Consider the following 25,899-nt stretch of genomic DNA (forward strand, 5'->3'; position numbering starts at 1 on the left):
AGGCTGCGTTTCTGTAATTGCCATGCATGTGTCAGAGGTTGTTGGTTTTGTCATAAATTGTATGATTGAGGGGATCAAATGGCAGTTAATTAAGCAGGAAGGGGGAAGCTATTAGACCGGCTGATTCCAGATTTTCGCTGCTTGGATCAGGTTTACCAATGCCCCGGCTTAGGCACGATTATGCAAATGCTTTGTCATAGGCAGGAGTTAATTTGTTGAAATCGCAGCTTTGGTGCAACATTTCTTTGTTCTTGAAGTTTACTTCTACTTTTCAGTGGCTCATTGATGGGGCAGACAGATTATCAGCGTGGCCGATTATTGGGGCAGATATTTGGCATTTTGCAGATTATCTGTATCAGCATTTTATTTTAATGATCACGATAAAATATGTTAATGCAAAAAAAGCATCAGCATGGTAGGAACCTTTACTTTATAAAACCACAGGAAGCTATTTTTATTTATTTATTTTCTATTTAAAATTTCACTTGACTTCATAAAATAAAATAAAGAATTGCTGGGAATTTGCATTATATGATGCATGTTTCAGTTTTGATTAAAGCATATGCTAAAGGAATGTAAACAAAGTTTTTTGTTGGAGTTTGTTATAGTCCAAATTCTGAATATTGACAAATATTTTCATTTTTATTGATTATATTGATTTATATTAATATTGGTTCCAAATTATTGGTCTCATTAACTGCTAATAATCAATATTGGTATCGGCCCTGAAAATCTGATATTGGTCGACCCCTGCTCATTGATAACGTTGCATCTCAGGGGGATTGGAAGGAGACACTGTTGTCATTTTTGGGATTATTTGCTGGATTGGTTTTGAAGGGATGCTGGTGTTGAGTCCCCAGATACAGTATTTTGCCCATCTGGGATTCTGTGCAACGTGCCTTTACAGAAATGCTGACCAAGCATCCCAAAGTGAAATAAATGAAAAAAGAGACTCAGAATACCTCAGGGACAAAGACATCCTTTAGTCCTCACATTCCTGACCAGCTGGAGTCTCCCTGGAGACTGAAAGGAGTGCTTTGACTGACAGGTGCTGCCACGGTGCAGGGTAACAGAGGTGGCGGATCTAACATCTGTCACTCAGACCTCTTGTCAGTCATATGATCAGTGACGGTGGACAATCTGGTCACATCAGTGAGCCTGAGTTGAATTCACACAATGGAGCCAACTGTTGATTTTCAGAGGACTGCTTATGCTTTAATCATATGCTATTTTTAGCTTCACAATGCAGGGTTGGAAATGAACTTTCTTGTCCTTCTGCCACTGTGGCTCGTGGATTCCTTAATCTACCAGTCACATAATGGATTACCATTGTTTTTGTGGCTGGTAAGTAAAGCAAATCTGAGCCATTAACATATTTTACCAGCATTTGGCTGGTGCCTGGTGCTTATTTCCAACGCTGTGCCATAGGGGTTATGTTTTTGGCCGGTTTGTCCATTTGTCAGTTTCACGAAAAATGACTGGCCTGATAATCATGAAACTTGAATCAAAGGTGTAACATGTACCAAGGAACAACCCATTTGATTTTGGAGCAGAGCCGAATCACAGGGTGGATACATTAATTATATTTCACTTTCATTAAAGTTGAAATTCATTGCATTCATTATTCATTACAAGTTCATTACTTCGCCCCCAAAATGACTATTTGCATATTGATTACGTTGAATGTGTGAAGAAATTTTATTTTTCTTGCATGCCTCCAGTGAACGAAAAATCCAAAAATTGAGAAAATTCTTATTGAATTGAAGCCATGGAGTCAACGGTTAACAACGGCAAAACTATATCAAAAACCTGTTCATAAATGGTCACACAATCTGTGCAGCATGATCCAGCTCTCACAGTTGTAGGCCCAACACTTCTCAAACAGACAGCCTTTCTTTTCCGACGAACTGAACTAACAGTGTAACCTATCTCTGCTCTCCTAAAAGCCACACTCTGTTGACAAAAAACGTAATTTTACATCCCTGAACAAGCTGCTGGTTTACTGCTGCATCAATCAGTTAACTAGATTGTGTTATTGTAAAACTTTGGTGTTTTTAAAGGGTCGTTTCGCTTTCAGCAAAGTCATACATCTACACAAACAAACTAACTGATCGAGACAGTGGTAGAACAGCAGCTACCGTGTTCAGCGAGGTAAAATTACTGTTTGTTAATGAAGAATTTTCTCAGTTTTAAATTTTTTTGATCCCTGAAGGGCATATAAGAAAAAACATTTCATGTTTCAGCACAAGGCAGGCTGAGTGAATGGTGTACATATGGACATTTGGGGATGACGTATTTCATTACAAGATGGGTGTTTGGCCTTGGCACAGGTCTCCACGTGCCCCTGTAGTTAGTTAATGCTTCTCTGTGTCTTGCGTTTGCATGATTTGTTGACAACATCGGTAATGGCAGTTTCATGTTTCACATGGAAACAAACTATGTTGGTGAGTGATTTGATTCTGTCTTCCCCCTGTTATCATCTTCTTTTATACAGCTGCTTGAAAGGCTAATTAGAGGTGTGGAGCGAGCTGAGCAACACTTAAGGGCCCGCAGGCTAGCAGAGGTAGCAAACCAGCTAATGCAAGCTCAGTGTTTTACTAGTTATCAATATTTTGCCAATCTTTTAGTTGAACTTAGAAACCGAGATTTAAAAAACCTTGTACACAACCTTGTTGTGTCATGTATTTGCTCAGGTTCAGACAGCTCGCAGCAAACCATCCATTACCAGAAATGAACGTCATGCATCTTCACTTGTTTTGGGCAAATGCCAGAGGTGTCAGAGTCCAGTCACATGACTTTGACTTGAGTCTGACTCAAGTAACAAATTTGGATAACTTAGACCCGACTTAAAAAAAAAAATCAAATTAACTTGGACTTTAACACACCAATGACTCGTGGCTTCACTTGGATTTGAGCCTTTTGACTCGGAAGGGCAAAGTATGACTTGTTTAGGACTCCAAACTCAAAGTTTAGGACTTGGGACTCGACTTGGAACTTGTCAGTCTTAACTTAGGGCTTGACTTGGGACTGGAGTACAAGTTTTGAGACTTACAAAACATCAACTTTGTCCCACCTCTGGCAAACAGACCTCACTGCAGCGCAAACAGTGGATGGTATTTCAGAAATTTTAACAACAGAACAGAGCTAAAATAATCAGTCAATTAATTTTGAAGTAGATCGGCAAAAAATGACTCTAATTTTTTTGATAATCGATAAATCATTAACTTCATTTTATTAGGAAAGTGCCAGCTTCTCAGTGGTAAGGATGTGCTGCCTTTTCTTGTATTAAATGTGATAGTAAATAGGAGTATAGGTTGGACAATTACAGCAAATTTAAAATGCCTAATTATTTCTCAGGAAATTGTGATGGTATTTTCTCTATATTACAGACATAAATTAGTCTCCAGATAGTTGCAGCCCTACACTTAACTCATAGCTTTGATTATAAATTAAATTTGCCTTGTTGCCTGTAGGCAGGGGTGTCTGGTACCTGAGGCAGTGCTACTATAAGCACCAGCTAGTATTTCTGCTTTTTCCGTCTGTTACTGGATGGGGTTATCAGCTTACATACACAGAAAACAGTTTGTCATTTTTGTCAACACATAGTTGTGAAGGAGAAGGAAAGCGATGAATGCCGGACTGTTTGTAAAAAGGCCTAAACAATAGCAGGAATCTAGCATTTGCTACAACTAGGCCGTTGACTGAGAGCTATAACACAGATGTATTGTATGTTTTTTTTAACCATGGAACATTTTAGAATCTGTTGTTACCAGACAAACTATATGACAGTGCCAAAGGGTTACAGTGAAGCAACTTCTCTTCTCTTTCTCTGCCATAAAACCCTGCAGGCAAAACCCTATTTAACCCCAGTCAATGGGATGTGAGGCAGTTTAGGGGCCAAGGGGTCAACTGAGGTCAACCCATAGTGACTGTGAGTGTGTTGTTGGGGGGAGTTATCATCCATCTTGCTCTTTGTTCCAATCTGTCGAAACCTCATCACACGTGTTGACCACTGTGGGGAAAGGTAGGAAGAAAGTCAACAGAGAAAAACTTTTTTTAGGTCATGAATATACATGTAGTTTAGAAGAGGATGAAGATGTTCGGATAACCACAAAGTCAGGCTGTGAAATTTGATTTGATCAGTTTGATATGATGTTTTGCATTTAGCTCTCCTCCTTTTCCTCAATATTTATTTATTTATTTATTTTTTAAAGATTTTACAATTAAAAACAATTTAATTTATAGGATAGTTCATAGGTCATAGAGGGTGGTTAAAACAGCCAGAAGTGCAGTAAATGGATAAATTTAATAGAGTATTTATATATTTCCACTTTTTTGTTAGCATATTTTGAAAAACTTAACAATCCAAAGACAATGTATTATGTATTTTTTTGTATGTGTTTTTAGATTGTTGGTTGGACAAAACAAGACATTTTGAATTTATTTTTAAATTTATTTCTGACCATTCAGAGACCAAACAGTCAATGGGGAAAAAAATCCTAAAATAAAATGATTAGCAGCTGTTTGATTTTAGTGTTGTAAAAAGACTGGAGAGCACGATTCTTCCTTGGTGACAGATCAGCTGACAGCTTCACTATGGGCAAACACCTCTAAGCTGCCTGACACTGCAGCCAACACACACAAATCCACCTACGCTATTACCCGATGGGCAAGACCTGGATTAGGCTACCCCTAACTGCCCGCACATACACACAAACAACACCCCTCCAACTATTACTGAGCGCTACTCGAGGCCCCTCAAATCTTAATCCGCCCTGATTTTCGAGTGGATAAGGGTAGCACACTGAGCCCCATGCTCTCCTCTCTCAGCCCCTTCCCCCCTTCTCACACACTCCTCAGCTCCCCTGCCCTCTCCTTCCACCACCACCTCCTCCTCTTTGCTGCCTCGACTCCTCCCTAGGGCTTGCCTGATCACTGTTTCTGTGTCTGTGTGCGCCAGGTGAGCTCTGTCTAAACAAATCCTGCCTCCCGCTTGTTTTGTCTACTGCGGTGGAGGCAGGCGGCTCGGCGGACAGCGAGGGCCTGGCATAAGGCTGCTTTTCTCTCCAGCTGAATAGTGGGGGGGGTTCTATTCAAAGAGTAGTCTCTGTGAACGGGGTTCCCAAAGGAGGGAAGTGTCAAGAAATTTCGATTCATCCCATGATGGTATCAAAACACAGAGTGCTTGGGTGTCAATGGGGGAGGGAATTCTTTTATATCATGGATTGTTTTGCGACATACTGAATATAATGAATGTTCGCGGGACCACACAAGTGATGTCAAGTTTGAACTACAGTATTGATTTCCTTTGTTAAATCCACCAAAAGGCTCACAGGAGATAGGTTACCGAAGCATTTGGTTGCGGTTTGAGAATTTTATATCAAACTGGAATCTTCTTATGAATCCTCTTATCAAATCTAAATCCTCTCAAATCCCTTTAATCCATTTAGGTGATGCTTTCATAGAATTTAAGTGACGGAAGTTATAGATAACTAAACAGTTGAGATGTAAAACTCAGAGATTTAAATACAAAAAAGACATAAAAAGATATAGAGAACCCCAGTAATTAGTCCTAAAACCTGTAAATTAGCTAGCATTTCAACCCCACCTGTTCTCTCATCTCAAAATCCATGGGCTTTTTGAATGGGTTTGTAGTTAAAAGCTAAAATAAGGTCTGTGGTTAACAAAAGCTTAAGAGACTTTAATGCCATGTTCCAGGACATAAACTATGTCTGTAATAGCCCAACGGTGAACTTTGAAGCTTTTTTTGTGCTTTTAAAAAGATGTTTGCTAATAAGTGGCTAAATGAGGCTACAGAACGTTATTACACCGAGCCACGCCGAACACGGCTTTACAGCCTCGTAACAGTGGCGAAACAACTTTAGTGTAGTTTGTTTACATCGTTACATTAGCTTTTCACTTCTGGCGATTGCATTTAGACTTCAAAAATCCTAAAAGTGGCGTTCATTTCTGGAGATTATCTTGCCGACCAAAATGTGTAAGTATCAGAAATGTTTGCTCACCACAGATCTTATTTTTATAATACAAAATCCAGTAGCAAAATCCCGTAGGCTTTTTAACAATGGAAGCAGAGCGAAGGTAACTTCCGCGTCATCCTGCAAAAACATGTCATCCGTGGGACACTCTATATGCTGTTCAATAAAAATGTGTTAATTTTACTATGTGAGGAACGTATCCTCATACAATTGTTTGTATATCTTATGAAAATGCACATACAACAGAACGTATGATTTCTCACAAATTAGCGTCCCGCAAATGGCGTCATCACGTTATGCACTTATTGTAAACTAACGTAGGTTAGGTTTAGGCATGTAAAGATACCTTGGTTAGGTTTAGGTAAAGAAACATGCTGATGAAGTACCTTAAATACTTCATGTTCTCTTGGTGTCACATGCAACACTAACACTGGTCTCCTGAGGGAAAGTCCTGTGTTTATTTGTCTCTTCTACCTCTACAACCTGCCTACTCGCTTGGACCTTTACTCTTTATACGAATTCCTTCTTTACTTCCATCAGCGCATTGGTCATATGATTGTAGCCTTCCTGTTCACATGTGATGTATATGAACTACTGGCTTATGGGTTTTATAGAAAAGTTGATGCATTACTTTCTGCAGGTATTTGTATGAGCAATGCATGAGAACATCCTGAACTGAGAGCTGTATCTAAAAGAGAGCCAGCTTTAAGAACGTGCAGAAGGCTATTTAAAATTAGAAGTAATTGAGTCAAAGGTTTGTCCTTCTTCACCTTACAGAAAAGTGAATGCTTCGGACATTTGAAACATCATATCCAGCCATTAATCTGTGCATGTTGTGGGGTGAGAAGCATCAATAGCTGAGCAAAGCTGGTTATAAATAACAGTGTAAATCCCATCTTTAAAGTTGGGCACTAACAAGACTTCTCTTGCAACCACAGTCGAAATGTGAAGCTGAAAAGCTGTTTGTTGCAGACACCTCTGAGATGTAATATAGATAGCTTCTGAATGTGTGTGCTCTTGTGTGCATATAGTGGGTGTGTGTTTATGTAATTTAAAGTCTGGCACAACGTCATAGCGATGAAAGACGTGACCTACTGTGTAAGTTCCTCCCCTGGATACAATAAGTACATAAACAAACAGACACACATAAAGCAACGATGTGCTGTTGGTGATGAGAGACGGGTGTTTACAACAGGAAACAAGTCTTCCTTTCCGCTCCCCTTCAGCATGCGGAAATTAAATGATCCCAACCCACACTGCAATAAACAAAGAGCTTTAAAGTCACTTGTTAAAAAGTGAATTGTTGAAGTTTATTGCACAACCTGAGCTTTTTTTTTTTTTTTTAAGTACCTTATCTTTTTCACTACAACAGCACTGCACTGAAGGGAATTCCCAAATAGAAAGACAAAGCTTTAAATACAAAGGTGTGACAAGATTAATGCAAGTGTGTGTTCAAAGTAGACGTAGCCTTAGAGGCAAGCTTTCTGTCAACTGAGTCAAGTCCCAGCATATAAACCATATTAACATGCACCAGTCAAAATATGTTTTTGTCTTGTTGCCAAGATATGTGTTGTAGGAGAGCACATCCTGACTGAGGTAATGCTTGATAAATGATTTGGCTGCTGTTGGAGCAATATTACACTAAATTAAGTCCCGGTATGTCAGTAATGTCCTGATCCCACAAAAAGAAACACACTTGTCAGGCAAACTTATTTGCAGTTAGTAAAAGGTTTGTCTTTGAGCATTTCCAGTGTGTCACATATACATTAAATGTAATTATGTGCTGTCCCATCCCATTTCATTGGGACGATGTTGTCTTTATTTCTTTTTTTAAGTCTGACTCTGGTTTTGGCTTCACAATGAAAGTGTAGTTTTTCAGTATAGCACAGATCAGGCGGGAGAAAGTTCATTGCAGAAAATGATTTTGTCTGTGCAAAACAAATGATATGGACGAGTGGCTCACTACCTGTTTCGTGTGGGCTGCTGTGGACCAAACAAAACTACTTGAAAACATGGGTCTCAAAGTAAAAGGTGTTAAAACAGAGGCGTGTTGTGCTTGTGTAGTACTCCTTGTAGTGAGTGACACTTGGTTCTACCTGTTTGTAGTTCTACCTAACATGTCACATGTTGGTGGCTGCGGCAATCTTAGACTCTGGGGGCCCATGGACAAAGAAGGCCATTGAGGCCCCGATGGTTGGGCTGACTGTTAGACCTAATGTTGTATCTTTCACTGTTACAGGAAGCCAGCTGACTGTCAGCATTTAGCTGTCATACAGGAGCTAGAAGGCTCCCCACTTAGGGAGTCGTTGGAGCAGTGGCGGTGCATTGTATAGTGCCTTTATGGACAGTAAAAGGGGGTTTATAGTTGTCATTCCAAAATGTGCCATTGGGGGCCCCTTTTCCTATTTTTTTTAGGGGGGGCAAACATTCCCCATAGTAGGAAGGTCCAATGAAGTCACTCTGTATAATAATTAGCCATGTGCTTCTGTTTGGGAGAGTGTGTAGGTTTTTGTTTTTTTTTTTTTTTGGTGAAACTGCCTTTTGGAGCAAAGCGTGTTGTTGTTTGGAAACCAGGCTGCTGGTAAAAGGGGGCATTTTTCGGACTGTTTGGGATTCAGAGTTGTGAATAGTTAGAACAATTGAATGGGACCCAATATTGCTCAGAGTCGGTTACATCTTTGGGAGCTCTTTGATTTCACCATGTGGGTTCGTGTCATGCTGATGGAACAGGATGACAGTCGCCAACTATATAACTTTTTGTCTACAGCGCCTGAACACATTCTGATCCAGTGTGAATACAAACTGGATTGCTGTGGTGGGCCTTTGCCAGAAATTTTGGGTGAAAACTCTTGATGTCCTGCATTCTGGTGACTTCTTAAGCAACAATTTGTGCTTTGTCTGCACCAATTTTTGGTGTAAATGCCTTTAAGTTTGTTTAAGTAAAAGTCTTCTTCTATTGTCATCATTTTATTGACGGGGACAAATGCACGACCTAAATATCGTGTCCCTTGTGTCCCCCTCAAAATCTACACCCATGTGCAGCAGTATACTATACGGTAAAAGGATGTTATCAGTATGTTGACTGAGGCCTTACGTAGGCTGTAAAAATCACTATAATCTGAGTGAGAGTAGGTGTCACTTTTTCAAACAGTGTCTGTCTCATTTCTGATTTTGGGGTGAAACTCCCAAATTAAACCCAGACTGCATCTAAAATGACCTACGTAGGCTGTGGAGGAGATCTAACCGCCAGCTGAGCAAGGCTGGATGTCTACATGGAGGCTTATAATCAGCAGAAACCAGTCAGCCCTTAATATGATAATCATTATTTAGCATAGATTTCTCTCAATCCCTGAAACCACCCAAATTTATAGTAATAACTGTTATCGGGGAGAGAGAGGAGGGGGGTTAATTCCTAAAGCATTTAGCTGTAAAGATGTATATGAAGACATTGCAGGTGTGTGTTTGCACTTGCCCTCTCTTGCGTGGGGGAGGTGTAAGAAGCCCCAAAGAAAACATCGTGAAACGTGTGAAGGAGATTCTTGAGTGACACCACAGCGCTGTTGCAACCAGCTGCAGTTCAGCGAGCTCTCCTCTCATCTTTGCCATCTCTGTTTAGGCAACGATTGTGTCGTTAATTAAGAATTCAGTCTCATTTGTCATATTTGGAAGGCAGGCTGTATTTTCCAGTGAGTACAGAGTAAGTGTGGAATCAGATAAGTCGTAATACCTGCTGCTGCAAGCAGGGAGAGTTGCACCAAACCAGTTAAAGGATGAAACTGAGCTGTAGATAAACAGAGACAAGTGCTGAGAAAGAGACTGGTGGGTGTTTGCACCGGCAATTATCTCCTTCTGTCCACCTCACTTACAGTATGTGCTGAAAGTTGAATTATGCTCAGCGCTGTGACACACACTTGCAAAACCAGCACACACACCTTTTCTGCTCCTGCATCTTAGAGAATGTCAACCATGCTTTGATGCCCCTCCTCCTCCCATCTGTCTCTTTTTTTGTCTTTCTCTCCGTTTCCTCCGAGCTGATTTATGTTAGGCTTAGGAGTCAGCATGTCCGCCTTGATCTGGCTTTCTTTTTGTTCTTCATTACCACCATCCTTCAGTGCTGTCTTCCCTCTTCACTTCATGCTTTCTTCAGTGAAGGAAAAGGAAAAGTACATTTTAAAGACCATTAGTTTTTATGGTTTGATTAAACCCCTCGAGGCTACGAGAGAAAAAGAGAGACAGAGGGAGATGGAGAGGTAGAGAGGTGGGGCACAGAAGGGCCAGTCGGAACAAGGAGGCATTGTGTAGCCCCCCAACTGTGTCGGACTGACAGTCTGCATTACAGCACGCTACAGCAGCCCGCTCCCCAAAGCACTACTAATCTGTTGCATACTGGCCCCTCTGGTTAGCTCAGGTAAGGGGGAGGAAACCAAAGAGAAAGGGGAGAGAGATTTTGTCGTATTTTTTCCATGTTTTATCCAAAATAGTTTCTACTAGACAAACTGAGACTGCATTTGTGCCATTTGTAGAATGGTGTAATTGCTAAATCTTGTTAGAGCTGGACAAAAACAACCTTTAATGTACATATGATAGAATAAATTATCAAGAGTTATCTTCATAAATGTAATAATTGTTTGGCTCAATTCTATTATCTCTGTCCCTTTAACTTCAGTATAACAAGGTTACATGAATAAAAGTTAACATGACTGCTATAATACCCAGCAGAGTTCTGGATGTGCCGAACTTGCTGTTGCAGTAGTCAGTGATGGGCAGAGACAAGCTATGTTTTTAAGGTGGAGGAAGGCCATTCTGGTAATGTGGTTGACATGTTATTCAAAGGAGAGGTTGCTGTTGAAGATTACGCCAGGGTTTGCAGACCACTGCAAACTGGAGTTATCGATAGTGAGGCAGAATTCGTGTGCAGTTTTGGCGAGAGATTTGGGATGGATGATGAGGGCTGTTTCTGAGCTGGACTGAAATGGTTCAAACAGGTTATTGGAGGTGAGGTGGGCTTTGAGTTGAGAGGCGACAGCATGTTACAGTATTTTTGACAGAAAGGGGAGATTTTAGATGGATCTGAAGATTCAATTGCATTTTTTTAATCCAGAGAAGCAATTACATCACACACCAGGGTCCATGAGGGAAGTTTATATTTTTGTTTCTTTGTTTTTTATGTTTTAGAACTAAAACAATACAAAACAGAGTAATCCATAAAAAAAATTAATCTTTAGATGTCGTAAAAGTATACCCACAGCAAAAGGTTCATACGTCGCAGTTGACTTTGTACAAACGGAGCCGGTACATTCATCAGGCTAGGAGTTTTATCTAAGAAGTCCCCAGTTACTTGGTAGCCACAAAAACAAACTCTCCGTGAAACCCAGAATGAATAGAGCAAGGTAAGCTCTCACATTTAGACTGCTCATTCTGCTAAGTCCCATTGGACATGCTGCAGATGGCTTTTCACTCCCTCAGCTCCTCAGGAGTTGCTCTATTGCTTGTTTTCACAGAACAGCCCCCTGATAAGCTTGTTAATTCCCCCAAAAGCCCAGCCTCTCAGTGCCCACCCACCTCTACCTTTTTTTTTTTTTAAAGGAAATACCTCTCCTTTCTTCACAGCACATGCCTGAACCTTGATGGTATGCTGTCTTACTGTTATTGCATTAAAACTCAGAAACCATTTAAGATTTTTTGCAGGCTTTGAACAAAAATAGAGAAGGGCAGAAAGTGATGGAGCAATTGGGAGACTTCCATGAAGCCAACCTAGGGCTGCAGCTAACAACCATTTTTATCATAGATATCATAGATAGGTCTCTAAAGTGTCAGAAAATAATGAGAAATGTTTACGATGACTTCTTCAAGCCATTAGATCAAGCGGAGGATGGAAAGAGGAATAAAGTACACCTCAGTCACAATGTTTTGGAAATTAAAACAAAGGCTTTGCTTACTGATATCTTAACACATCATTTTCTGTTGCTCTCCGTATTACTCTGATAGCTACTACAACCCACAAATGGTGGTTAACTAGTAGTCGCCTAAAGTCTGATTTGATTGGGTACATTTTGTTAATGCCCTTGAGTTGCCAAACATTCGAAACCATTTGCCTGGTTTTAAGGAAAGAGAGAGGACTGAGATTTTGATGTAGAAATACTCTGACGCTGAATTTCTGACATATATTTGGAGAGATAAATTATTAATTACCACAGGGGCGCAGGATTGAAACTGAAAAAATGGATTTTTCATTTCATGGGGAAGTCAACATTCATCTATGTGTTTCTAAAGAGGCAATATGTTTTCCAGCAGAATCAGCTGCCTCAAAGATCAGAGTTTTCTAACTGTATCAACATTTTGGTCGGTTCTTTGACGTGTCTTTGACTGAGGTGCAGGGAAAGGAGATAATTTGGCCATTCTGTCACAAGCTCACTTCTCTAAGCCTTAGGCCACCTGTGCCCCTCCCAACAATCAATCCAATTGGCTGTGGTGAGGACAGATACATCTGGCGTTCGCTTAATAAAGACAATAAAGCTCACACACTGATGCATCTGTCTGATGTCTGCTGGTCTCTGGTCAGTGATGGGGCAGTCTGGCTGCCACCCAGTTCTCCCAGGCCATAAAAATGACCATTAAAATGATGAATGTCTCTTCCTCTGACTCTTTCTCTCCATCTCTGTGTCTCTCACTCTGTCTTTCTCTACGCGTCTCTGTGGGCGTCTGGACATGCTTCTAAACATCGGGGGGGTGTTCTCAGAACCTCTGTGCCCCTCACTCTTTCAGCCCTCGCCCCCACATCCCATCCCATTAATGATAAGAGACACACATGCGTCCTCTTGCCTGGTGCCCTTTGACCCCCAGAGGTCGTAAGGAAAGGCACGTGCTAACAGAGGTCATGGGAGGGCTTGGGTGGGACCAGTGTTTGGTTTTTGGGGACTCCCTAGGGTGGACTTAGCGGCCAATTTCCAACGGTGAGGCCATCACTGAGCCCGGCAGATGTTTAATACACAGCACTCCCTCAGGAGGAGCTTAGACAACAGGCCCACAGGTGGACGTCCCGCATTGTCTGTAGGAGTTAGCAAAGGTCACTACCCTGAAATATCAACCGTGGCCTGCTTATTAACACAGCTTTATCAGCCTTTGGCTGTCAGCCTGAGCTTCTCTTGTGGTTTCATTTAAGCCAGACCGTTCAGTGCGGATCTGTTTGCTCGTGTGTGGCTGTGAACAAGCAAGAGGAGCGTGTTGTGTTCATGTTCTCCTCATCCCGCCTGATGTGTGTCTGACTTAGCATGTGACATCCCTCCTGTCTTCTATATTTAATCCCCTTCTCTTGTCATTTTGCCTAGCAGATAAAACTCCAACATGCTGCTGGAAAAAAGCTGAAGCAAACCTCATGCTATCTTTAAAATAATTTACAGTATAACAATACAGTAATCCAGTACAACCTATACAATAAAATATTGGCAAAGACCATGTAAAAGTGGAGACCATAGTGAAAACAGAGATGAAAAAAAATGCTTGATTTAAAAACCCCTGTATCATGATACATACGGTATCACCAGACTTTTGCCATTACGCAGCTATAGTTCATTCTGTGTCCCTGCATCAGTCTCAAAGGGATGTAGCTTTTTACCTCTATCCAACTGGTTTAAATTCTATATGCAGATGGGTAAGAATTTACTGTAAAAAAACAAAAAAAACACAACTTTAACGAAGTGAATTAGCATCACAAACGAGCGGCAACTACATGTTTTGCTGAAAGTAACGTGAATCATCTGCTATGGCCTGTTGAACAGTTTTGGACCAATATGTGGGACAGCGCTCTCCACCACCATCGTCAAACACCAAATAAGGGAAAATAATATGGAACAATGTCGCTGATCCTGCAAGTCAATCTATGCCAAAGAGCAGTGGAGCCATCCTGAATGGACCAACACTTAACTAAAACACTATATGTTGGTTCTCCCAAGAATTTCTACTATTCATTACATTCATATAAAATGCTTCAGTGTGAAATACTTGTTGCATCCTCTGTCTGGTCTTTATCTCTCTTTTCAGTCTTAAGATGTGCTTTGCGTTTGGTGTAATTAAAACAGTTTTTACAGTTTCATCCTTTTAAGGTTCATTGACTATAACACACAGCCCATTATGAGCCTTGGAGGCCGCTGCTGTTGGATTCATACTTCATGGTGTAAGCAAATAAATAAATAAGCCGTGTTCAGTAAGGCCAGAGCCAGGGGTGGGTGTGTAACTTTGTTGATTTTATCCAGCAGGTTGACGTTTGTGTGCCCCTGCATGCCTCTTTGGGTTTATGTGTATATGCATAATGTGTGTTTGTGTGTGTAGGTGTTAGAAAGACAAGCAGGAGAGGAGGAGAGGACCGGGCTGGCAGAGTGTTTGTGTCTCTGGTTTTAATGACTTCAGCTGCTCGGGCTCTGTGCTCTGTCTGTTGGGGGAGGCGGGTGGCGGGGTGTTAGCAACTCTGCTGCTCAAATGAAGGAAATTGTCGTGTGAGTATTGATAAATACCATGCGGCGAATCCGCGGTGTTTTAAAAAAACAAAAAGGCATAAACATGCAGACCCTCATTCTTGCCTGCCAAACCACATAATTTTAGTGAACCAAATCTAAACATACAAAAGTTTTGTTTTTCTTGGCTGACCCTGCTGATGACAGACTGAAAAAGGTGAGAATGATTGTAGAATCTTAACCCTTTGAAACCTGGAGTGACGTCACTTTCCTTGTGCTGCTTTCAGATGCCTTTCATATTGGTGCGATTACTTTCAAAAACATGAGAGAAAAAAGGCAAGGAGCATGGTAGGAAATATTCCACAAATTGCATTACTTAATTTGGAAAATGATTTTTAAAAAAGCTAGGAAAAAAAAAAAAAAATTATAAAAAAAAAAAATTATGGTACAGAATTATATTTTTTTTCTGGTTATTTCCAGGTTTGTATTTTTTACCTTTCTTTTTCTAAATTAAAAAGAAATCAGGTAATTTTTTTACTTATCTCTTTCTCATTTTTGGGTCAGTTTTTCCTTTGTTGCTTATTGCCTTCTTCACGAATTTTTGAGTCAAGCCAACGTGTTCAGGTTTTAAAAGGGTTAATGTTGCATGCACCCGGATGGCCCATGTGTATGCACATGGTTTGCCACTGTCAGTTTATTGGTTGAAAGAAACACAGAGGAATGTCCAAAGCAAATAAATGTTACTGTAGGAGAACCGTCATATTTTCTGTTTTCCTCGGTTTACACATCCTCCATCGTGTCGTTCCTCTCTGTTAGGTTTTACTTTCCTCTCTTCCCAATTTCATTATCTGTTGTTTGATCAGTCTTAAGTGAAGTCTGATAGCAGAGTGTGAAACACATGCTGGGTTTATATCCCGCGGAGAGGGAGGAGGACATCCTGGAGCAGTGTTGTTTAGTGTGAAGTCAAAGCACAAAACCAATGCTCGGGCTAAAACCAGGGGACCAACCTCATGTGAGTAAGCCCCCTCAGCTGACAGCCCCCCACCCACTCTGTAAGTGTGTGTACAGTGTGTCTGTGTATGTTAACATGTTCAGTAACTATTCTAGGAATCCTGCACCTCTCTCAGTTTAACAGCCATCACGTGCCACCCATTAATGCTGTCACTACAATACAGCCGCGACTTCTTGCACACTCTTTTCCACTTGTACTGCAGACCAGCATGCTGCCTCTGACCCCCAAAAAAGAGCATAAAGTAACCAATCAGCTACTTTATAAACATAAATGTGGCCTTTTAAAATTTTGTTCCTTATAAGGTTTATCATGAATCTTTTTTGAACTGTGTGATGGTTTTCACAGTTTTCAGTAGAAGGTTTAAATCCCCTGATTTGGTTTCAAACCTTAAAGTGGCTAGGGTTAATAATCATGTGGATCAAATGACTGTGTGCAGATTTAACAGGAGGCGCTCATACTGACAAAGCTGCAAGGGATTATTACCTAACTGTACAGTTTCCTTCAGCTCTTCTCAGTGCAATTGCCAAAATAAATGATGGAAATGTAGGTTTCTGCGAACCACTGATGTAATACAATTTTGTGTTGCAGCAATACTGTGGTTGGGTTTAAGCACCAAAACTATTTGGTCAGCATTAGAAAAACATGTTTGGTTTAAAATACCCACTTTGGTTTCTACAAACCAGGCTAGAAATGTCCTGGACTCTCTTTAAAAATAACCACTTTTGTTGCTGCACACCCGGCTGGAAGTGTCCCTCAACATGACTGGAAATGTGCAGAACTCTCATTAAAATTTCCTTCTTTTCTTACTTGACATGCAGCTGGAAATGTCCCTAATTGTCATTAAAAACATCCCCTTTCCCCCATTTGTCACTACAGATGTTGCTGAAAACTTTTTGACTCTTATTAAAAATACCTGCTTCCATTGCTAGAAATGTAGCAGGAAATGTCCCAAACTCTCTTTAAGAAATGCCCTGATGAAATGTCCTGATCATTAAAAATAGCTGCTTTCGTTGGTCTCAAACACTGGTCTAATGCTTGGTAGTCATTTTGCCTCATTGTCGCGCCATCTACCATCCCCTTTTCCTCCTCGTACATATAAAACATATAAATGTAACATCTGTGGTTTGCAAAAAATGTACAAACCAACATTTTATTCTGGCAACTGGGCTGCTCTACAAAGCGTATTATCATCTTTCAGCTCATTGTTTTGATTGTGCGGTCCATATCTGCCATAACTTAATTGATTTGATCCACTCTCACTGCTATCATCAACCTCCTTTTTGATCAGCAGTGACCCTACAAACCACCAGCTATCACTGTATTTTGATTCAAGTGTTGCATATAAATAAAATCACCTTTTTCCACCTGAGCCCAGCATAGTGAGAACAGCACAGGCAAAAACACTGCATCATGTGTAGAAGCTTCATATATTTGCTGATGTGACAGAATGACAGACCCTCAAACCTTCAGATCATAACAATCCATCAAATATATGCAAACGGCAAACCAAAATGGCAAGCTGGTGCATGTGTTTGAATTAATGCGCTGCAGAAATGGTTTTACTCAACACTCACTGCAACACTTTGAATGAGCTACCCATTTACAATACTCTCAAAAGGTGATCCTGCTCCGACTCAAATTTAACTGCTAGGTTTGATCAAAATATTTCTGTGGTCTTTTCCTGCCCCATAGTGTGATTAACAGAAAGTAGGTTAATCCAAAACGTGACTATAGTACCAAGACTAATGTATTATAAGCAGAGGAATGCAATGTATTTTAGGAATGCATTTTTTTAGACCCAAATCTGAATGGCTTAGCAGAGAGGACTGGCATCTTTACAGCAGCAGTTGCTAGCTTTCCTTTGACATCATGTCCATTGTGCAGCGGTGCATCCTTTGTGCCATGTGAACTTTAGCTCCTTCTCATGTTTGATATTTCATTTCACGTCGGCACACCTCGTTAACCTGTCCCTTTCAGATATCATGTACTCGGCTAAAGTTGACGTCTGAAAAGGTGAATGCAGAGTTTTGACCACATATGATTTAGAGCCGGTTGGTGTTTTATCTAAACAGCATGCCGTGCTCTGTTCCTTGTGCCGCCTCTGTGGTCTGTGGAGAAAAGTAATTACTATAAGGCCTAAAGCCACCAGCTCTGGCCTTTCGACCTATGCTGCCACATCCTGTAAGCAGCAACTTTGTTTTTAAAAGTTCTCTTAGCTATTTTTTTCTCATGACTGGTGTTGCTGTTACTGCTGTCTTTTCCTTCTCTTGTCCAGTTAAAACCATCACTCTCTCGACCTCCTGTGTCTGTTTGGATTCAGGATGTCTTTACCACTTGTTGTCTCCATCACTCTTCGTGTTCTCTACTTTTCGACGCCCTCTCCTTCCCCTCTTCATCTCCACCAACCTCCTCTAGAGTGTTGCCAGAGCGCGGCCAGCTCTTTTGAGGGAAACCTCTGCTCTTCCCAGTAATCACCACTTAAAGGGAATTTCTTCTTCCAGCAGCAGGCCTGCAGCTCTGCATCTTTGAACATTTGATGGTTTGATGGCTATAATTTGCTTAAAATAACACCAATAAAGTCTTGAAGCTGTAAATGCCTAAATACCTAATGTACCAAGATGAAACGCAATACAGCCTTTGATTTTGTCGCTTTCATGAACGTCTTGGTTTCTTACTTTCAATGGAATGTGTCTTGAGGTGTTGTTACAGATATATTTTTATTTTACATACACAATCTATTTAAAGCGGCTCCTGTTTATCGTACAGGCTCTAAACTAAACAGGCACTTTTGAGCCATTAAGTTAAGCTGTAATCTTCTAATATTCTGCAATATTATACTTTCTTGCCCAACACAAGAGGCTTTACAAACATTACTTCACAAGCAACATTGAAGTGAGTGAGTAGTAAGAAGTATTAAGCCTGCACTATTACAACACGTCAGTAATACTTCATGCTGCAGTGCATTGTTCATTCTCCAGGCTCGGCCAATAGGAGAAGGCGGTATCTTTCAAAAGCAGGGGAAAACCCTGAGTGTTAGGTTTTATAGTGGAAGCTCCAGCTGGGAGAGAGCACTTCATTTTAGAGAATAAATATGTCAGAGTCACGAGAACCTTTACTTCGGTACCAAGTTGATGCCAAAATTCTGAAAAAGTGATGGTATTCATTTTTTTTCTACTACCCTTGGTCTGTGTTCTTCAGGGCCTGACTGGGCAGCATGTACGTCTGACAGTGTCAAATTATGACAAGTGCAGCGGCAGAGACAACTGTGTCTCAACTTGTTTGGTAAAAAAACATTTTTTTTCCTGAGCCAGGTGAATTTTTTAAATTTTTATGATATTTCAGCACCACTTATTAACACTGTGCTACAAACACAGTGGGATGAGGCTCACCCTTTGCTTGTCAGTGTCATTTTTTACTGAAGGTGTATATCAAAAGTTCCATCATGATACAGTGTTATATCGATTCTTTGGACAATACGATGCTGATGTCCCAAATTCATTTTGATTCTATTCAGGGGCCTTTGATTGAAATGAGATGATATCAGTAAATATCTGCCTACCATTATCTGCTTGGTGCTAGACAGCTAGCACTGTTTGAATGTTTAGGAAGGAGGTGCAGGTGAAGCAGATGTGCCATAGGAATTTCAAAATAAAGGCATATCTTAAAGATGACGATATGTATTGTTGTTTTCTCTTTGCATCAAATGCATTGGATCATTGATCATTAAATTCATTTATCCATCCTAACCGATGCATCACTACACCTCTACTTTTTACCCAGCCGTCACATCACAGTGGAGGAGGGGCGGGACAAATAGCCGTCCACAAAGACCAGCTATCACATGTTACATGTACAGGTGCTGAACAACAACCATGGAGGAGAAATATATAAATATTCTGTAGGCTATATGTTAGTCGTCAATAAAATATCATGAACCCTCAGACTTTGTATTAGAGGCAGGTCATCAGTGATTAGCAGTAAAATTTAAATTCAATTTGTTTTTAAAGTTTTAAATAAAGGAGTTTTTGTTTCAGTACATGGGATTTATTGTTTTGTTCGTGTTTTTAACCATGGTATTAAACTGGGTATAAAGAATCATGGAATTTCACGAGTACTCTTATCTTATTACAATTCTGCTATGGTGACGTGCCTGCTTTAGAGAAAAGAAATGAAGAAGCATATTTACCCTCGCTCGGCTGTAAATTAGCATTGGTATGTGACCTGCACCCGGTTTTGACTAATCAGTGATTCCAAGGGAGGAAAGCCTTCTCCAACAGGCCTCTTTCTGTGTCATGTTGACACAACACAGTGGCCCGTCACTAATCTCCATCATACCTGACCTCCTCCATCACAGGGTCATACTTTAGGGTCATCACATGACCACAAATGAGTTAACAATCACAAGGGACTCTGATTTCTGGCTTTAAAATTGGCTGAAACGTGGACATTCTCACCTACTGATTAAGTCGCATCATATGACAAAATCCCATCTGTGTTCAGGCGATAGATACAAAAGACAGGTGCTGTTGTCTATGTTTATAACAAATCCCTATGCTGCTTGTGGAGAGATTAAATGGACCTTGCACACCTTTCAATCCAGTTCATGACAAGAGCGACCTGTTTGTGCAAGACCAGCATCGCAACCGCAACCTCCTGTCTTTTAATGACCGAATAAACAAACCAGCAGACATAATAGTGCGGCGCTTTTGTCAAGGGAAAGGGCAGAGAGCTAGTTAAGGAAAGAGTCTGGACCCACATGAAAAGAAACCGAGGAGGAGAGACGCCTGGGTGTTCCTTCGGCATTGTTCGGCCTTCTGCCTCTGAGGGACACCTGTCATTGGCTGGGCGGTTTACACAGGTGCCTTAACCCCGCCTGATTTGTTGGGTTTGAAAGGAGGCTTCAGTCAACAGGTAGCGTGAAGGGAACAATAGTGACGCTCCCGAAGAAGGAAGAGAGAGAGAGAGAGAGAGGGAGGAGGGTGGGATGGTGAAAAAGAGAAATGGATTCTTTCGAAAGCACCTGAGGGTTTGTGTGATATAATCTGTTTGCTTTTACCCAGAGTCCCACTCTGTAGGGTGGAGGACGGCGTATTGGTGTATTTATGGCGCTCAGTGATCCCCCTGCAGAGAAACTCCTCCTCCAAGTGGCCTGCGCAAATTCAATCATCCATCTTCAGCCCTCTCCGTTTCACCCTCTTCATAACCTCGGTCGTTTCCATGGTTACGCCGCTGTACCCGGGGCATGGTTAGCTTGAGGGCCGCACAAACTCGTGGTCTCTCATGGCACTGGCGCTTTGCCAAGAATCGGCCTTAATAATGTGATACTGTTACACCAGCACACCACACACACCCTGGCCTCAAGAGCCAAGAAGAGAGGCTTGTTTCTATCACGTTGTTTGTGTTGACGTTTTCTCTCTCTGTGTGTGTGTGTGTGTGTGTGTGTGTGTGTGTGTATGTGTGTGGTCTCGCTGCCAGGGGGAATGCCAAGTTCCCTCTCACCCTGTGTGGAATGTGGCAGGCGAGGCAGACCTGGGTGTAAGCGGGAGATCACCGTAGGAGGAGGAGAAACGTGTTAAAGCCCACAAAAAGAGAAAGAATCAAAATTTCAATAGTGACTCCAAAAGTGCAAGTGGGTCACAAACACAAAAATATTTCATCAGTCAATACAACCACCTACATGTTTATGTAACTTAAGTCAGGGTTCAGAGATTTCTATGACCTTTGCTGCAGTTAAATGCAAATTTCCTTACTTGGATGAATAAATATCTAGATGACAAAAGCAATAGTTTAGATAGTGATAGTTTAGAATAACGCACACCACCTAAGTTTGTGCACTTATCATTCAAATGGGAGTTTATTCCAGTATGAATCTGTATACATTTGTTGCTAAGCTTCCAATTTCTTTAACCCCTGACTGCTGATTTCTTCTCTCCTTACTAAGTTGTTGCTCAGAGGTATCTTTGTCCCTCTCTGTCCTTTCAGTTGTCTTTTTGGTTCAACCACTATGCAGCGTTTTATTCTTCATGGACAATAGCTTTATTTGCCAAGAATGAAAGAGCATTTATAATAAAGAATAGTCACCTTAGCCATCTGTCTGTACCAAACCAAGCTTTTGTAGCTGCTGAATCAAAAGTTTTGGACATTTCTGTATATGAATTTTAGTTGTAATTTAAAAACAGCTGCTGTTTCCAGTTCACATCCCAAAAAATTGGTATGAGGCATGCAGATAACCTCAAAATAAACTTAAAAATAGGATTGCATATGCACCTGTTCTCCATTTTGCAACCCAGCCACAGGTGGAGACCTGTTACTGTGAGCAATGGTGGTTTAATAACCATCTCTATTTAGAGAGGCTGACCTTTCAAAGCCTGAGAATGTCTCTCGTTTCCCTTCCTTCTTTTAACTGTGGCCATGGTGATAAGGGGACAATGTGTGTGTTTTGTGTTTATCCAAGTGTGTACGTGGATGTGTGCTGACGTGTGTGTGTGTGTGTGTGTGTGTGTGTTAGAGAACGCTGTTATTTCCTCATCCCTACCAAACACTAACCAAATATAGGTAATTGAATCACAGTGTGTCCACGTAGTGAGTGTGTGTGTGTGTTGACTAATCAGTAAATGTGTTTGCAGAGCACTTAGAAGAAAGCTTGAGCTCACTTTGGAAGTTGTTTTCAGTTGGTAAACAAGTGAGATTGATTCAATTTTCTCCCAAATAATGTAACTAATTTGTCTCAGTTTGAGTTTAATTTTGATGTGATAACTAAATAGAGAAATTTGAGACTTAAAGCAGGTTGTTTGTTCCTCCTCTGCAGTGGCCGGCACATAAATGTTCCAGATAAGTCCAGAAAGACATGACAGTGGCCGAGGGATCAGCTCTCTCCTTTATCTGTGCTCTCCTTCCCACAGACTGGAATGTTAATGGTGGCTTTGTGATGGCTTCAGCTCTCCTGTGTGACTGACAGGCTGACTGGCAGCTCTCAAAGACTCTTAATGGGAAAGCAGAGAGACGTCAGTGTTTTGAAAGAATGAGAGCTTTTATTTGATTTGAAGCAGCCTCCAAGGTTAAAGAAAAGTTCACGTGGTTCTTGTTCCATTCAGTGGTTTATGTGATGTCTCTGTTTACAGTCTTGATACCAGCTGGTTGTGTGGTGCACGTAAGCATTGTTACCTGCAATGAAATAACATGTAGCATTTTTCAGAGTTAGCAATGCCTCACATGTTCTCGTAACTCTGGTTCAAATCTGTGGGAAAAGTCCTGTAAGTAGGCATGTATGCACTGTCCTCTGGTAGAAAAAAATGTAATAATGTCAGGCTTTGAAAATCATCCTCGGCAGGTATTTTTAATATCAAACAGATAAGAGAGTGTTCTACAGCCATGACTTGAGGGCCAAAGCTAACAGCTAAATATGCTATAGCTTTACCCTCTCTATGTTATTGCGGTATTTTAGGCCTTGGGGCATATTTTGGATGAAAGCGGTGATCTGTTAGGGCTTGCTGATATGCAGCACAATCAAATGTCCATGGATTCACTCCATTTTTGAACAAGAGATCACAAGAAACTGTAGCATGCTGCCAACTAGGGCTGTAGCCGACTTAGGAACTTTTTTCTTTTTGGGTGCAGTTGCGATTACATTAAGAACAAAACAAAAACAAACCTAAACCTTTGTGGCAGATTGTGCACTGTCACAGGAAGTGAGCATAACATTGAATTAGCTAACAGATTGATGATACAGCTAATTTGGCTGTTTAAGTAAAAAGTTTGATGGCATGTTTCGCTAGCTTACATTTGTAGCATGCTAGCTGTGTAAAACACAGAATGAATGCATAGTGAATTGTTTGTCTTTAACTAAAGTATTTCACAAAATTGGTTACACACCTGGAAGGCCAACCTCCTCGCATATTTGTTGCAACACATTATCGATCGTGTTTTCAAAAAAAAAAAAAAAAACATTTTTGAGAGACATTTACTTAAGTTTAACTCTTGTTGGCTTTCTCAATATACTTTCGGAAATACAGACTTAAAGCAAAACTTTATTAGCGTGAACCGTCAGGGCGACAGCTACACGTTCATTTAATGTAGTAAACAAGCCAAGTTAGCCCTTAGAGCTAATGTATGCTAACTACGCTTACAATGGATCGCTAATGTAGACCAATATTTTTTTTACCAACACTAGATATAAAACAAAAGCCTAAGACTGTTTAGTATTAAGCTGCTGTGAGGTTTAAATACCACTTCTAAGCAGATGGCAGAAGATGACGTTATCTCAAAGCTTGACAGGGAAAAGCTTTCTTCCTCCAGGCAGCTGCCTCTGGGTTTGCAGCTGCCTGTACTGGAAAGCAACATGAAAGCGAGAAGTGTTTATTCTGCAGCTTATTCTAAATTATGCAGTTAGGCTGCCAGAAATCCATGCAGTGCATGCAGTGATGGTCAAAGTGTCTAAGGCTACAGCTGATTTGGTGTTTTCTTTTCTCTCATAGGCTACCTGTCCAAAGTGTTGAGGAACTACACCGAGCAGGCCTGTGACGGAGACTTCCTGTCAGTTCGTTGCCCGCCCCGAACCACTATCACTGTCCAATCAGCTTTCTACGGAAGGAGAGGCGCCTCTGACCCTCAACAATGTCCTCAAACCTACCAGGCCCTCCTCAGTTCTCATAACACTCGGGAGGATGACCGATATTGTTCTGTGTCCACTGCACTACAGGTAAATAACAAAGCTCACATATTCCTGAGATTGTTTTCTGAGAGTGTAGTCCAAATTCATTCAGTGCATGTCTCTAAATTTGTCCCCAGTGTCTTCCATGCACCCTAGACCTGGATCGTACCTCTTTTTTTGGCTTTCTGCCCTCCATTAGTCCATTCTACATACCCTCACTGGTGGGCTACGGGTCCTTCTGGGAGAAATTGTCCTGTAAAATGGTCAAATTGGCCAAGGGTTATATTTTGGAGGACCACAGATTATGTAATGCTTTGTGAGGACGTTTTCCGGCAAATTACACTCTCTAAAGAGGAAGCATGCTTGTTCCCATGACACAAAGCGATTTCATGGGGTCTTTGCCTTAGCATCCTCTCCTAAATTGGGATGCGGCTGGACTGGAACCCCTGCTTTGCAGCACCAATACAAACACACACAAACAAACACATCCTGTTCAGCATTCATTCGGTTGTTTGGTTTATTCTTAGTCCCCCTGCCTTCTAGCGTCGAACACCATCCGTTTCCATAATAGACAGGACAGCCATGAATGCACAGACACAGAGAGTGCATTGTGCTGAAGTGAGAGAATGACTGACTGCTGCGCCACCCACATTAGTACAACCCTGAAGAATCCCATTGTACCACCTGTTCCTGACCCCTGGTTTGTTGGCATTACATGAATGTCTCCATATAAAAATGCTTACTTCAAGGGCATCCCAATCTAATGGTTATTTCCATCACTCTCTAAAGTAGAACCCGGCAACTTTTCTACTTTTAACCTGGTAGCATTTAGAAGTGGTATTATTGTTGTCGCAGCTGTTTCAAAGACAACCGGATTACTTTCCACTTTCCTCAGAGTCTAGTAACGGGACTCTTTTTCTTTTGCTGGGTAGAATTCCACGTTTTTGTCGATGGTTGATGTACTTCCTTTGTGCCATAAATTTTTCCTGGGAGGTCGTACCGGGTGACAGAGAGAGCTGCATAGTGAAAGTGAAGCTTATAGGGAAACAATCTATTTATAATAAATCTAATGATAACTTTTTTTTGTCCATGTCCATAAATAAATAAATTAATAAATAAAAGTTACCATTACCAGTTCCCAGAAAACAAGATGTAAAGCTGACATCTTCAGAATATTTTTTTTGTGTGTGCGTGACTAACAGTTTTTAAAAAGGTATTTGATTAATGATTTAAAACTGGAAAAAATGTTTCTATCAAACACAAGTGTTAAAACATTTAAACCCTGAGCAAATCTTTCAAAAACACTGGAAAAAAGGCAATGACCAACTTGGTAAGAAATTTTACACAAATTGTAAGAAATTAATAGATTTAGAAAATTATTTTCAAAAAGTTAGGGGAAAAAAATAAAATGATCAAAATCACATATTTTACAGAATTATTATAATTTTTTTGAGCACTTTTCTCCAAGTCTTGTTTGCCTTTTTTAAAAAAAAACTTTCTTTTTCATTTTTTGTTGTTTTGTTTTGTTTTGTTCTCACTAATTTAAGGTAATTTTCTTGTTCTCTTTGGTAATTTCTTGCAAATTTTTGGGTCATTTCTTCTTCCTTGCATGGTGCTTTCTTTCCATGTTTTTGAAAGAAATCAAGCCAATTGCTCATGTTTCAAAGATAACGAACATTTGGCATTTTTATTTGATAGTTAATCGGTGATAAAAGTGATTGCTGGTATAGATTTTCTAATAATCAGCTAATTTGTTTAATAACTTTGTATCATATTTATGGAAACCGTAAC

General features: G+C 40.6%; 1 protein-coding gene across 2 annotated transcripts in view; it reads left to right on the forward strand.

Annotated features, from left to right (window-relative positions):
- The window catches only part of eva1aa (eva-1 homolog A, regulator of programmed cell death a), a 94,653-nt gene that overhangs the window by 4,651 nt on the left and 64,103 nt on the right, over positions 1-25,899 (forward strand). For both annotated transcript variants that reach the window (XM_088089417.1, XM_042503809.2), the window contains exon 2: positions 23,933-24,156. Coding sequence is in view for 1 of the 2 variants with exons in the window: in XM_042503809.2 (XP_042359743.2) it covers positions 23,933-24,156 (224 nt within the window). In the remaining variant the exon portion in view is untranslated. The remainder of the gene's footprint in view (positions 1-23,932; positions 24,157-25,899) is intronic.

Source organism: Plectropomus leopardus, chromosome 16 (genome assembly GCF_026936395.1).
Source record: "Plectropomus leopardus strain MGB_pleo_1.0 chromosome 16, ASM2693639v1, whole genome shotgun sequence".
Lineage (NCBI taxonomy): Eukaryota > Metazoa > Chordata > Actinopteri > Perciformes > Serranidae > Plectropomus > Plectropomus leopardus.